At 36.4% G+C, this 13,189-nt stretch overlaps 1 protein-coding gene across 1 annotated transcript in view; it reads right to left on the reverse strand.

Annotated features, from left to right (window-relative positions):
* LOC136031518 (peroxidase-like) overlaps positions 1-13,189 on the reverse strand; it is a 104,161-nt gene that overhangs the window by 34,524 nt on the left and 56,448 nt on the right. The window contains exons 7-8 of the mRNA XM_065711188.1: positions 8,331-8,524; positions 6,856-7,045 (exon numbers count right to left, since the gene is read on the reverse strand). Of these exons, the coding sequence (XP_065567260.1) occupies positions 6,856-7,045; positions 8,331-8,524 (384 nt within the window). The remainder of the gene's footprint in view (positions 1-6,855; positions 7,046-8,330; positions 8,525-13,189) is intronic.

A 13,189-nucleotide genomic window follows, 5' to 3' on the forward strand; every position in this document is an offset into this window, starting at 1 on the left:
TAATTGTGTCCCTGAGGTTGAAAAAAAACTCCGAAGCTCGGGGATAAGGACTATAAGTAGTGCAATTTGCCCATTTTTAACATAATAAGGATTATTATTGGAAAAACAGGGTACGTTTGATCCCCTGGTCTCAAAATAGGTTTAGGGTATTAAGGTGAAACATTAAGGAAGTATTGAGTCGTATTCAAAACACAATAAAAAAAACACTATGTGATTGCTTGTTGCGAAATGGGAATATAAGTAATATCTAAAGAACGACTAAGGGTATTAAGTTGAAACTTTCAAAGCATGCTGAGGAGATGTTGAAGACATCCCCCTCCTCCTTGTCATTTCAGATGCCTTCTCTGCTCAAACATGATCATAATTTTGGAATTTTCATATTGTTTAAAAAAGTCCTAAAGTTAAATAGCTATGCCTCCAGGGTTGATAAAACCCCCACAGCACAAAGCAAGGGCTGCAAGTTATACAAGTTGCCCATTTTAATTTTGTGTAAAGAGTGGTCTTACAATCTCATTCAGTTGGAAATCAAAAGTTCTAGTGTCCTTTTTAAGCATCAAAAGTGATCAGTGAGAGCCCCTCCCCACGGCCTTTTTGCCCAAATAAGTCAGATCTAAATTTTCAGATGGCCATTTTATTCAAAATAGGCTAACAAGCCCCCTCCCCAGCCCCCACTTCAAGGTTGTAAGCTATGCAAGTTGCCCCTTGTTAGACCTGACATATAAAACATTTTATTAAGAAAAGAGGGCATGTTTGATCCTGGATCTCCAAAAAAACTTATAGTACTACGGCAAAACTTTAAGGATATATTGGGAGGGGTGCCAAACACTCTTTGTCCTTGCTGGTTGTGGAAAGTGAATGCTAGCAATGTCGAAGGAACGGCTGAGGGTATTATGTTGAAACTTTCAATATATGTGGGGAATATTGAAGAGAGAATAAGAGTTCGACCAACCCTTTCCTTACCCTTTTTATGTGCCTCCTCTCCTCAAAAATAGTCGAAATTTTTTGACTATCATTTTGTTCAAGCTAGTCAAAAGGTATAATAGCTATGTCATACCCCCACAGCCCTGAGCCAAGGATTTTAATATGTTTACATGTAGGATTTACCATTTGGAAAAGGGAAAGTTTTGATTCTGGGTGTATCCGAAAAGGCCAAGAGTCAAAAGCCACTATATACATCTAGTTAATTAAAAAGCGGATTAGCAATACCTTAAAAACGGCTGATGGTGTTGAATTGAAACTCTCAGGACATGTTGAGGGGGATGTTTAAAATGGTTAGAGGGCTATTATCCCCCTCCCATGCCATCTCTAGCTGCCTTATCTCTAAAAACATTCAATCAAAATTTTGAAATAGCTATCTTGTTCAACATAGTCTACAGGTCAAATAATTATGCCTATGGAAGTAACATGATCCTCCGCAGATTTGGAGAGGAATACTGTACCCAATCAAAACATACTATGGTCATGCTGTTTGTCAAAAAGGGTATATCAGCAATGTATAAGAAACGACTAAGGGTATTAAGTTGAAAATAGAAGTGTCCAGGTGGTTCTCCTTGACAGTGGTCATGAATTACAACCCCCACCTCTTCACCTTCTGTGCCGATGAGAATATGAATGAAATTCTTTATGCTACAAAAGCTAACATTTTTTCTGCAATAAGACGGGAGGTATCACCGTGTAGCACACTTATTCTGACTTAGTACAAATAAAGGGAGATAACACATTAATTTCAACATCTCCCCCAGGACCCCATTTCTGTTTATCTAAGGACTCATGGAGAGTTACACAATTTTAGCATAAAGATGTACTTTTTTAGACATGAGACAAAACAAAGTTTCCAAGCCCCCTCTCACTTACGCAATGACCCACAAGCTCTGCTTAAAAATAGCTGGTGCGCAATTATATATTTCTGTGCGTAATTTTATATAACATTAGGCGAATCAACATAGTTAAATGAAGCTTTAAAATAAATGTTATATTAACCATTTCAAACAGTTCGTTGTAACGAACTGTAATAAGAAGCGACCCGGAGCTAGTAAGGAGCTACATCAAAAGAATCGCATTTTAATGCTGATTTTAAATATATAAGTTTAATCAAGTTTAGTCTTACCCATCAAAAGTTACGAGCCTGAGAAAATTTGCCTTATTTTAAAAAATAGGGGGAAACAACCCCTAAAAGTCATAGAATCTTAACGAAAATCAAACCATCAGATTCAACGTATCAGAAAACCCTATTATGGAAGTTTCAAGCTACTCCCCCACAGTCCCTGGGGGAGGGGCTGTAAGTTACAAATTTCGGCCAGTGTTTACATATAATAATGGTTACTGGGAAGTGTACAGCGTTTTCAGGGGATTTTTTTTGGTTCTGGTGGTGGGCTTGAGGGGAGGGAGCTAGTTGGAAGGATATTTCCTTGGAGAAATGTGTCATGGGGGAACAGAAATTCAATGAAAAGGGCGCAGGGTTTTCTAAAATTACTATAAAAAAAAACAAAAAAAAATAAACATGGAAAAGTTTTTTCAATTCAAAGTAAGGAGTAGCATTGAAACTTAAATTGAACAGAGATTATTAAGCATATGAGGGGTTCTAAAAATACTTTAGCATAAAGAGCGAGGTATTTAGGAGGTGATAAATACATCGCTCTTTATGCTATAATATTTTTAGTAAATTTCAACTATTTATTCTACGGCCTTTCGGGTTCAGGGGTCATTCCTAAAGAATTGGGACAAAACTTACGATTTAGTGCAAAAAGAGCGAGGTATTAACGAGGGTACAAACCCCCTCATATACATAATAGAAATTTAAGATTATAAAAGTTTGTTACGTAAGCTAATTCTTAAGCTACATATATTTTTTACTAATAAAAACATTCGTTAAAAATTAAAGTTTATGGTTGCCTTTTTATGTAACCGAAAAATTGCAGGGCAACTAGGCTTTTCCCGCCCCTTATTTTTCAAAATCGTCTGATCAAAACTAAGAGAAAACCATTTAGCCAAAAAAGGAATTAATATGCAAATTTCATTTTAATAGTTTATGTGTGGAGAGCCAAAATCAAACATGCATTTATTCAAAAACGTTCAGGAATTACATAAAAAAACTAGTTTTTTAACTGAAAGTAAGGAGCGACATTAAAACTTAAAACGAACAGAAATTACTCCGTATATGAAATGGGTTGTCCCCTCCGCAATCCCTTGCTCTTTACGCTGAAGTTTGACTCTTTACCACAATTCTGCTTTTTAAAACAATTAAAAAATTTAGCGTAAAGAGCAAGGGACTGCGGAGGGGACAACCCATTTCATATACGGAGTAATTTCTGTTCGTTTTAAGTTTTAATGTCGCTCCTTACTTTCAGTTAAAAAACTAGTTTTTATAGCACTTGGTATTAACCAAGTGACATATAGCAATCGCAAATTCTGTTGGTCTGTCGGTCTGTCTGTCGGTCCCGGTTTTGCTACTTTAGGCACTTCCAGGTAAGCTAGGACGATGAAATTTGGCAAGCGTATCTGGGACCGGACCAGATTAAATTAGAAATAGTTGTTATTCCGATTTGACCATCTGGAGGGGGGAAGTGGGGGCCGGTTAATTCGGAAAAAATAGAAAAAATGAAGTATTTTTAACTTATGATTGGGTAATGGGATCTTAATGAAATTTGATGTTTGGAATGATATTGTGTCTCAGAGCTCTTATTTTAAATCCTGACCGGATCTGATGACATTGGGGGTAGTTGGAGGGGGGGACCTAAAATCTTGGAAAACACTTAGAGTGGAGGGATCGGGATGAAACTTGATGGGAAAAATAAGCACAAGTCCCAGATACATGATTGACATAATCGGAAAGGATCCGCTCTCTTTGGGGTAGTTGGTGGGGGGAGGGTAATTCTGAAAAATTAGAAAACATGAGGTATTTTTAAGTTACGAACGGCTGATCGGATCTCAATGAAATTTGATGTTTAGAAGGATATCGTGCCTTAGAGCTCTTATTTTAAATCCCGACCGGATCTGGTGACGTTGGGGGAGGATTTGGGAGGGGGAAAGCTAAAACTTGGAAAACACTTAGAGTGGAGGGATCGGAATGAAACTTAGTGGGAAAAATAAGCACACGTCCTAGATATATGATTGACATAACCGGAACGGATCCGCTCTCTTTGGGGTAGTTGGGGGAGGGTTTAATTCCGAAAAATTAGAAAAAATGAGGTATTTTTAACTTACGAACGGGTAATCGGATCTCAATGAAATTTGATATTTAGAAGGATATCGTGTCTCAAAGCTCTTTTTTTAAATCCTGACCGGATCTGGTGACATTGGGGGAAGTTTTGGGTGGGGGAACCTAAAATCATTTAAAACGCCTAGATTGGAGGGATCAGGATGAAACTTGGAGGGAAAAATAAGCAGAATTCTTACATACGTGATTTACATAATTGGAACGGATCCACTCTATTGGGGGGGGGGGGGGTTAATTCTGAAAAATAAGAAAAAATTACGTATTTTTAGCTTACGAAGGAGTGATCGGATCTTCATGAAACTTCATATCTAGAAGGACCTCGTAACTCAGATCTCTTATTTTAAATCTCAACCGGACCAAGCGTAATTGGGGGGAGGCAGTTGGGGGGACCGAAAATCTTAGAAAATACTTGAAGCGGTGAGATCAGGATGAAACTAGATGGGAAGAATAGAAACCTTGCTAAGATACGTGACTGACATAACCGGACCGGATCTGCTCTCTTTGGTGGAATTGGGGGGGGGGGGGTAATTTTGAAAATTGAGGTATTTGTAACTTACGAAAAGGTGACCAGATCTTAAAGAAATTTGATATTTAGAAGGATATCGTGTCTCAAAGCTCTTTTTTTAAATCCTGACCGGATCTGGTGACATTGGGGGAAGTTTTGGGTGGGAGAACCTAAAATCATTGAAAACGCCTAGATTGGAGGGATCAGGATGAAACTTGGAGGGAAAAATAAGCAGAATTTTTACATACGTGATTTACATAATTGGAACGGATCCACTCTATTGGGGGGGGGGGGTTAATTCTGAAAAATAAGAAAAAATTACGTATTTTTAACTTACGAAGGAGTGATCGGATCTTCATGAAACTTCATATTTAGAAGGACCTCGTAACTCAGATATCTTATTTTAAATCTCAACCGGATCAAGCGTAATTGGGGGGGGCAGTTGGGGGGACCCGAAATCTTAGAAAATACTTGAAGCGGTGAGATCAGGATGAAACTGGATGGGAAGAATAGAAACCTTGCTAAGATACGTGACTGACATAACCGGACCGGATCTGCTCTCTTTGGTGGAATTGGGGGGGGGTAATTTTGAAAATTGAGGTATTTGTAACTTACGGAAAAGTGACCAGATCTTAATGAAATTTGATATTTAGAAGGATCTTGTGCTTTAAAGTACTAAATTTAAATTCCGACCAGATCCTGTGACATTGGGGGGAGTTGGAGGGGGAAACCGGAATTCTTGGAAAACGTGAAAATTGGGGTATTTTTATCTTAGGAATAGATGATTGGATCTTAATGAAATTTGATTTTTAGAAGGAATTCATGTCTCAGAGCTCTTATTTCAAATCCCGACCAGATCTTTTGACATTGGGGGGAGTTGGAGGGGGAAATCTTGGAAAAACACTTGGAGTAGAGGAATCGGGATGAAGCTTGGTGGATAGAATAAACAAATGTCCTTGATACGTGATTGACAGAATCGTACTGGATTTGCTCTCTTTGGAGGAGTTGGGGGGAGGGGTTCAGTGATTTGGCGAGTTTGGTGCTTCTGGACGTGCTAGGACGATGAAAATTGGTAGGCGTGTCAGGGAGCTGCACAATTTGACTTGATAAAGTCGTTTTCCCAGATTCGACCATCTGGGGGGCTAAAGGGAGAGAAAAAATTGGAAAAAATTAGGTATTTATAACTTACGAGTGGGTGATTGGATCTTAATGAATTTTGATATTTAGAAGGACATCGTGACTCATAGCTCTTATTTTAAATCCTGACCGGCATTAAGCCTCTTCATTTCCTTTTTAAATCAATTTATTGATTCATAGAATTTTGTTAGAGCTCATACCATATGATCTCTTGGCTCTTCTCGCCTCGTCACAAGTGCCATATGAGCTCTTAGATCTTGTTTTTTTTTTATGTAATATCTCGTATGGACCATTTGACGTTTAGAGAACAAATGCGCCGCCACACGGTTTTACAGCTTCAGAAGCTGGGAAGCTCAATATATAGTTCCCGTAATTTTTAAATAAATGAGATACTTCAGAATTTTCAGCCAGCAGCAGCTTGACCCTCTTTTGGATATAATTGTAGTTTTGTTCCCAAAATTGGTAGAAAACGACAATACCCTGTGGCGCAGCCTTTTAGGTATCTCCGAAAAGGAAACTGTAACATTTATTATTTCGAATAAGCACTTTCCTGTTTGTTTGTTTTTTTAAGACTACTAGTTTGGTATGGTCACCCTTGAAAAAAAGAAAATCTTTCTTACGGAAGGATTGTAAAATCCAACATTGTATGGATAGGAGCTTATAACTCTACAACAGGGTTCTATAGATAGAGCAAGTATCATCAAGATCACTTGCCTTTTTAGGGCTATTACCCCCCTTTCTTAAAAATCAGGAAATTTTTTCTCAGGCTCGTAGCCTTCAATGGGTTGTCTCAAGCCTAATATATTTTGAGTTTTTGAATCAACATAAAAATCCGGTTCTTTTGATGTAGCAATTGTTATCAAAACTTCTTTTTTTAAGTTTTGGTAACTATCAGACTGAGACGCTCCTAACATACAATTTACCACGAACTGTTTGATGCGAAACTTTATATCTGGGTGAGCCAAAAGAGCTCAGTCCGCGTAAGATAAACAATTACCAGCAATATAGCAAACATCAGCGCCGCAGTTCTCTGTTCTTTGAGACTCTATTGGAAGTGTTGATTTTCGACCACTTCTTTGAAAGGAAGTTCTGAGTCGTCCACCTTGAAAAGCTCTTACTGACCTCGCTTGTTCAGGTGTACTACCATATACCATTGAGCCATCCATCCAGTGTGTGATCTCGTTTATCTAGAAATAACATTACTGTTTAAATCATGGTATCTTCCAACAATGCCAACTATACTATTAAAGGATTCATTTTCATAAATAGCTTTATGAAAGGCACATCTTTACAAAATGGTGAGAATGATAGATTTTATTGAAAAAAAAACTATGACCTAGATAACCAAAGCGCACAAAGACATATTTCAACGTCATCTAAGGTTAGTCAAATAACCACAGTCGCCATAAGGACCTCAGCAGTCAAGCAGCATCGTTAATCTAAGACATACTTAAGTGCATACAGACAAATAAGCATTCTAAAATATGATATACCTATGAAATACTTAGCGTTATATTAAATATACTGTATACCAAGCTAAAAAGAGGAGCTAGCCAGATATTCTAAATTCAAATACTGTGTTTCAATTCACTAATTATAATTAAGAGCAGACACTGCTTATAAAGAAACAGGTAAAGGTGACCGGAGCCCAGCTCAATTCCTTTGAGATATTGCTAATATACTTCATTAAGACATCTTTATTTCCTTCCTGGTCGTATATGCCAAGATGCCCATGCATTTCACCTTCAAATTCAGGCCCTCTTACTCATTCATTATCAAATACAACATTTCTAGAATTATAATAGTCATGATATCGAAAACCTGTCTGGCCATGATTGCTCAAAACATCCCTTTACACATTCTAAGTGGTTTTATTGGTTTTGACGGTATTTTGTGGGTATTTTATAGTTTCCATCTTCAGGATAATTCCAAGACTAAAAATCTTTTTGGTTCTTTGGTTTCTTCTGCACCTTTAATACCCCCTAGGGACCAGTACACATCTTTTTGTCTATTTTAAACCCCTCCATCAGGGTCATATCCAGGATTTTTTTCGGTGGAGGAGGGGTCACAATAGGAATTTTTTGAAGGGGGGTTTACAACAAAAAACTTCAAAATCGCATAAGAAATCTGTTCATTCCTTTTTGTTACGTTTTTACAAGTAGGACAGACATTTCGGGGGTGAGGTTCAAACCAGCTAGACCTCACCCCGTGGATACGGCCTTGCCCTCCAGTCTAAGGCAGACTTGTAGTAAGCTTGTAAGTAAACAGATTGTGTTATTTTAAATCATATCATCAACCGATACGAGAGCCTACATAGCTTTAGGATCTCAGAAACCATGATTGCCCTCTTACATTCTGTACAAACCAACTGTGATGTGCAGATTATGAAAAAAAGGTCGCTTTTCATAGTTTCTCAAGGTTAAACGTGTGAATAAGTTGCAGAATGGGAGCAATTTTTAAGCAAGTATGTACCTGTTCTGTATATCCAAAGTTGCAGTCCATTCTTTGCCCGATCATGGATCTTACAAAGTTCATGCAAGTACGTCTAAATCTTGAATAAAACCTATCATTGTTTGGTATTTCAATCGGTAGGCATTGTGGATGAAGAAAGCTGGGGGGCAGCATCCTTCCGTTAGATGAACAACATTCTATTCCAGATCCATTTCCTATAAAATTTAGTTTAATTTTATTCGCTTATAAATAAATAATTTCTTAATTAATAAGAACTACAATGTAGAAATAAATAACAACGGGTAAATATTCAACTTAGGAAGTAAACTAATTAAAAATAACAAAGCCTAAATATTTAGATTTCATATCTGTGAATCTTTATCAATGGAAAGACAAGGAAAAAGGAATGACAACTAAAAAAAAAAAAAGAATAAAAATTTTTTATAAAATCTAATTTAGAAGCTTTTACAGTTTTTAACAAAAAAAAAGCAATGAACAATCCTCTTGATGATACATAACTGTAGGCAAAATGCACTTTAATTTTATTAAAACTCTTATAAAAGTTTATGCATGTAAAAAAAATTTTGAAATTAGACATTTAAGAAATAAAATCGACAAAATTTCAATTTAACTTCAATTTGAAGACAAAAATCATCCCAAGCCAAGCCCGATGGATTTTTTTTTTTTTTTTTTTTTTTTTTTTTTTTTTTTTTTAGTGAAAACTGTGAGGATTTCGGAAGTTTGCAACGATTTTCCAATGTAATACGTTTGAATTTAGGCATTTTAAGTCGTGATAAATATGAGTAAGGTTGATAACTTGGATTATATTCAGGGTAAATTAAAGTACATTTTGAGCAATTTATGAAAATGTCTATTTCAAACTTTTTCTGAGGTGCCAGAAGCACCATTTAAAGGTGACTTCTTTCTGAAAAAATAAATAAAAAAACAAGTTTTTTTTAACTGAAAGTAAGGAGCAACATTAAAACTTAAAACAAACAGAAATTACTCCGTATTTTTCTCCGTATTACTCCGGATTTTCCTCCTCAACGCCCAGCTCTTTACGCTAAAGTTTAAATCTTTCTCTAAGTCTACTTTTTAAAACAGTAAAAAAATAAATAAAAAAACAAGTTTTTTTTAACTGAAAGTAAGGAGCAACATTAAAACTTAAAACAAACAGAAATTACTCCGTATTTTTCTCCGTATTACTCCGGATTTTCCTCCTCAACGCCCAGCTCTTTACGCTAAAGTTTAAATCTTTCTCTAAGTCTACTTTTTAAAACAGTAAAAAAACTTTAGCTTAAAGAGCAGGGCGTTGAGTAGGAAAATCCCCTTCCATATACGGAGTAATTTCTGTTCGTTTTAGGGTTTAATGTCGCTCCTTACTTTCAGTTAAAGAAAACTTGTTTTTTTATTTAATCTCAGACTTTGATACCACATTGGTGAAAATATATTTCAAAGTAAGAACTAGTCATAGTAAACTTTTTTTCATATAAATAGTCAAGTTGAAGTCATTTGTCCTTCAATATATCAAAATTGTTACCATCACTATTTAACAAGATTTTTTGCTTTAAGACTTAACTTTGTCCCTATATTATTTCCTCATCTGTTACACTTTGATCTCTAGCTCTGCAACCCTCCTCAACACCCCGCTCTTTACGCTAAAGTTTAACTCTTTCTCTGAACTCTACTTTTTAAAACACTAAAAAAAAACTTTAGCGTAAAGAGCGGGGTGTTGAGGAGGAAATCCTCTTCCATATACAGAATAATTTCTGTTCGCTTTAAGTTTTAACGTCGCTCCTTACTTTCAGTTGAAAAAACTTGTTTTTTTTTAATTTGTGAACCTTTTTGAATTAATGTATGTTTTGATTTTGGCTCTCCGCACATAAATAATTAAAACGATATTTGCATATTATTTTTTTTTTTGGCTAAATGGCTTTCTCATAGTTTTAATCAGAAGATTTTGAGAAAAAAAGAGTGGGGGAGGAGGCCTAGCTGCCTTTCAATTTTTGATTACTTAAAAAAGCAACTAGAACTTTTAATTTTTTACGACCGTTTTCATTAGTAAAAAATATACGTAACTTACGAATTAACTTACGTAACGAACTTCTATATTCGTATGTTTTTATTAGGTTTTGAAATATACGTATGTTTTATTAGGTAGTGATGAGGGGGTTCCCCCCTCATCAGTACCTCGCTCTTTTCACTAAAACTTGAATTTTGTCGCAATTCCTTAAGGATGACCCCTGAATCACAAAGGTCGTAAAATAACGTATGCGTAATATGCATAATAATTTCTGTTCGTTTTAAGTTTTAATGCTGCTCCTTACTATCAGTTGAAAAAACTTTTCATATTTATTTTTTCATTGTTTTTTTTAAATAATGCTGGAAAGTCCTGTGCCCCCTTCATTGAAATTCTCTTCCCCCATGACAAATTCCTTCATGGAAAGATCCTCCCACGTACCCCCCAACTTCAACCCCCCCACAAACCAAAAAAAAACTGAAAACGTCTGTACATTTCCCAATAGCCATTAGTATATGTCAACAACGGTCAAAGTTTGTTACTTGCAGCCCCTCCCACGGAGACTGTGGGGAGTAAGTCATCCCAAAAGACATAGTTATTAGGTTTTTCGAATACGCTGAATAAAATGGGTATCCCAGAATTTTGATCCGGTGACTTTGGGGAAAAAATGAGCGTGGGAGGGAGCCTAGGTGCTCTCTAGTATTTTTGTCACTTAAAAAGGGCACTAGAACCTTTAATTTCCGTTAAAATGAGCCCTCTTACGATATTCCAGGACCACTGTTTCGATACGATCGCCCCTGGAAAAAAAACAAACAAACAAAAAATCAAATAAACACGCATCCGTGATTCCACCTTTGTGTAGATAGGAGCTTGAAACTTCTACAACACAGTTCTCGGATACGCTGAATCTGATGGTATGATTTTCGTTAAGATTATTTTACTTTTAAGGGGTGTTTCCCCCTATTTTCTAAAATAAGGCAAATTTTTCTCAGGCTCGTAACTTTTGATGGGTAAGACTAAACTTGATGAAACTTATATATTTAAAATCAGCATTAAAATGCCGTTCTTTTGATGAAACTATTAGCATCAGTTTCAGTTTCTATTAGCAGTTTCGGTTACTATTGAGCTGGGTTGCTCCTTACTACAGTTCGTTACCATGAACTGTTTGACTTATTTTTATGCTTTTATCTGGCATCTACTCCGTCATTGGCACTTTTATCCGCCCCTATCTTTGGAAGAGAAATCTTGCTTGCGAGGCTTCATTGTGGCGACGGGGTGCACCTTTCAATAGCTTACAAATTGTCTTAGTTTTATAGATATTATTAATGAATTTTGGGATGTTTAGAGAAAACAAAGTGTTTGAGATAACCACCGAATAGGTCTGAGATAAATGCTAAGACAACTAAGTCGCTGAGACTAGGCATAAATGAGGTCGAAAAGTGATGCTAGATAAAGATAAAATTGTTTGAGTGGTTAGGTTGATTTTATTCAGGAAGTATTATTAGTAAAGATTGTGGATGCTGTGAAGATGTAAAAAGCATGATAGCCAAGGCGCGAATTTTTTTTCTTATTAAAACAGTTTGTAAGATCAGGACAAAAAATCATCTGAGAATTAATATTAGAACATTGGAAGCAACGGACCTGACAGCTGTTAAGTATGGCCCTGAAACGATGGTGCTTCGAAAGGCTGAGGAAGATTTGTTAAAAAGTTTTTGGGAGGAATTCACGAAGGATAGTCTTATGTTTGATCCTACTTTCTATTGTTATAATCATAGAGAGACTGAGTTGACTAGATCAGGTTTAACGGATGAAGATCACCCAAGATTAGGCCTTTTCATCACACGTATGGGGCCTTCGAAGAGCAGGTCGTCCCCGAAAGGGTTGGGAAGAGGTCCTAAGGCATTATTTAAGGGAGATTGAAACTTCACTATAAGGGATAAAGGGTGATATATTTGAACAGATTGGACTTTGGATAGACGAGGGGGATTAGGGGAGGTATGACCAAGCGGAAGTTAAGCCTAGTCAAGAACACCTCACCAATCTCAAATATAGAATTTAACAGAGAAAAACGGGTACAATTTAAATAAAAAGTGGAACAAAAAAACCAACATACTTCAAATAATAGAAATCGTAATGTTTTGACTCTACTTCCGGAAGCCTTTATCAATAAGAAAAAAAAAATCAAAATTAAGTTAAATTAAACGCACAAATGAAGAAAAGAACAAACAAAAATAAACAAAAAAAGACAAATAAATAAAACTCACATCTTAATCTCCAAAATCATCCAACAGATAGTGTAAAACTTAAAAAGCGAATATCGTGTAAACTATAGGTTTGTATACATATACTATTCTTACCCTAAACCCACCAGTATTAGTTCTAAATCCACTAGCATTAGTCTGGCGATGCCAGGGTACGTGGTCCAGCACCATCAGTGCCACTACCATTCTCCACTAGGGTATGATATCGTGGTCAAGCAGTTCCACGGCTTCTACGTGCCGATTGATATAATGTGGGTACAACAAGCGTATACCTGTTGGCAGATAAGTGCCATATTATTTGGGAAAAGATGCCACAACCTGTGCTAGCTAGATAACAATAGAACTTCCATATAAGCTATTTTCTTCCCTCTTGCGAAAATATTGGAAAGAGGCTAACCTCTACGAGAATTTAACTTGTAAATAAAACTATATTGTGGGTAAATCTACGCGTAAGAGAAGATTGGTTTGATAATAAAGAGGCACGGGCCCCAGCATATACTATCAAAAACTCACCTGTATATTCAGCAAGCACTTAAAAAGGAATGAAACACTTCATAGGAAGTATAGACCACGGCAGACCACGTGGGTCTTAAAAAGCT

The sequence above is a fragment of the Artemia franciscana genome, chromosome 9, assembly GCF_032884065.1.
Source record: "Artemia franciscana chromosome 9, ASM3288406v1, whole genome shotgun sequence".
In the NCBI taxonomy this organism is placed as follows: domain Eukaryota; kingdom Metazoa; phylum Arthropoda; class Branchiopoda; order Anostraca; family Artemiidae; genus Artemia; species Artemia franciscana.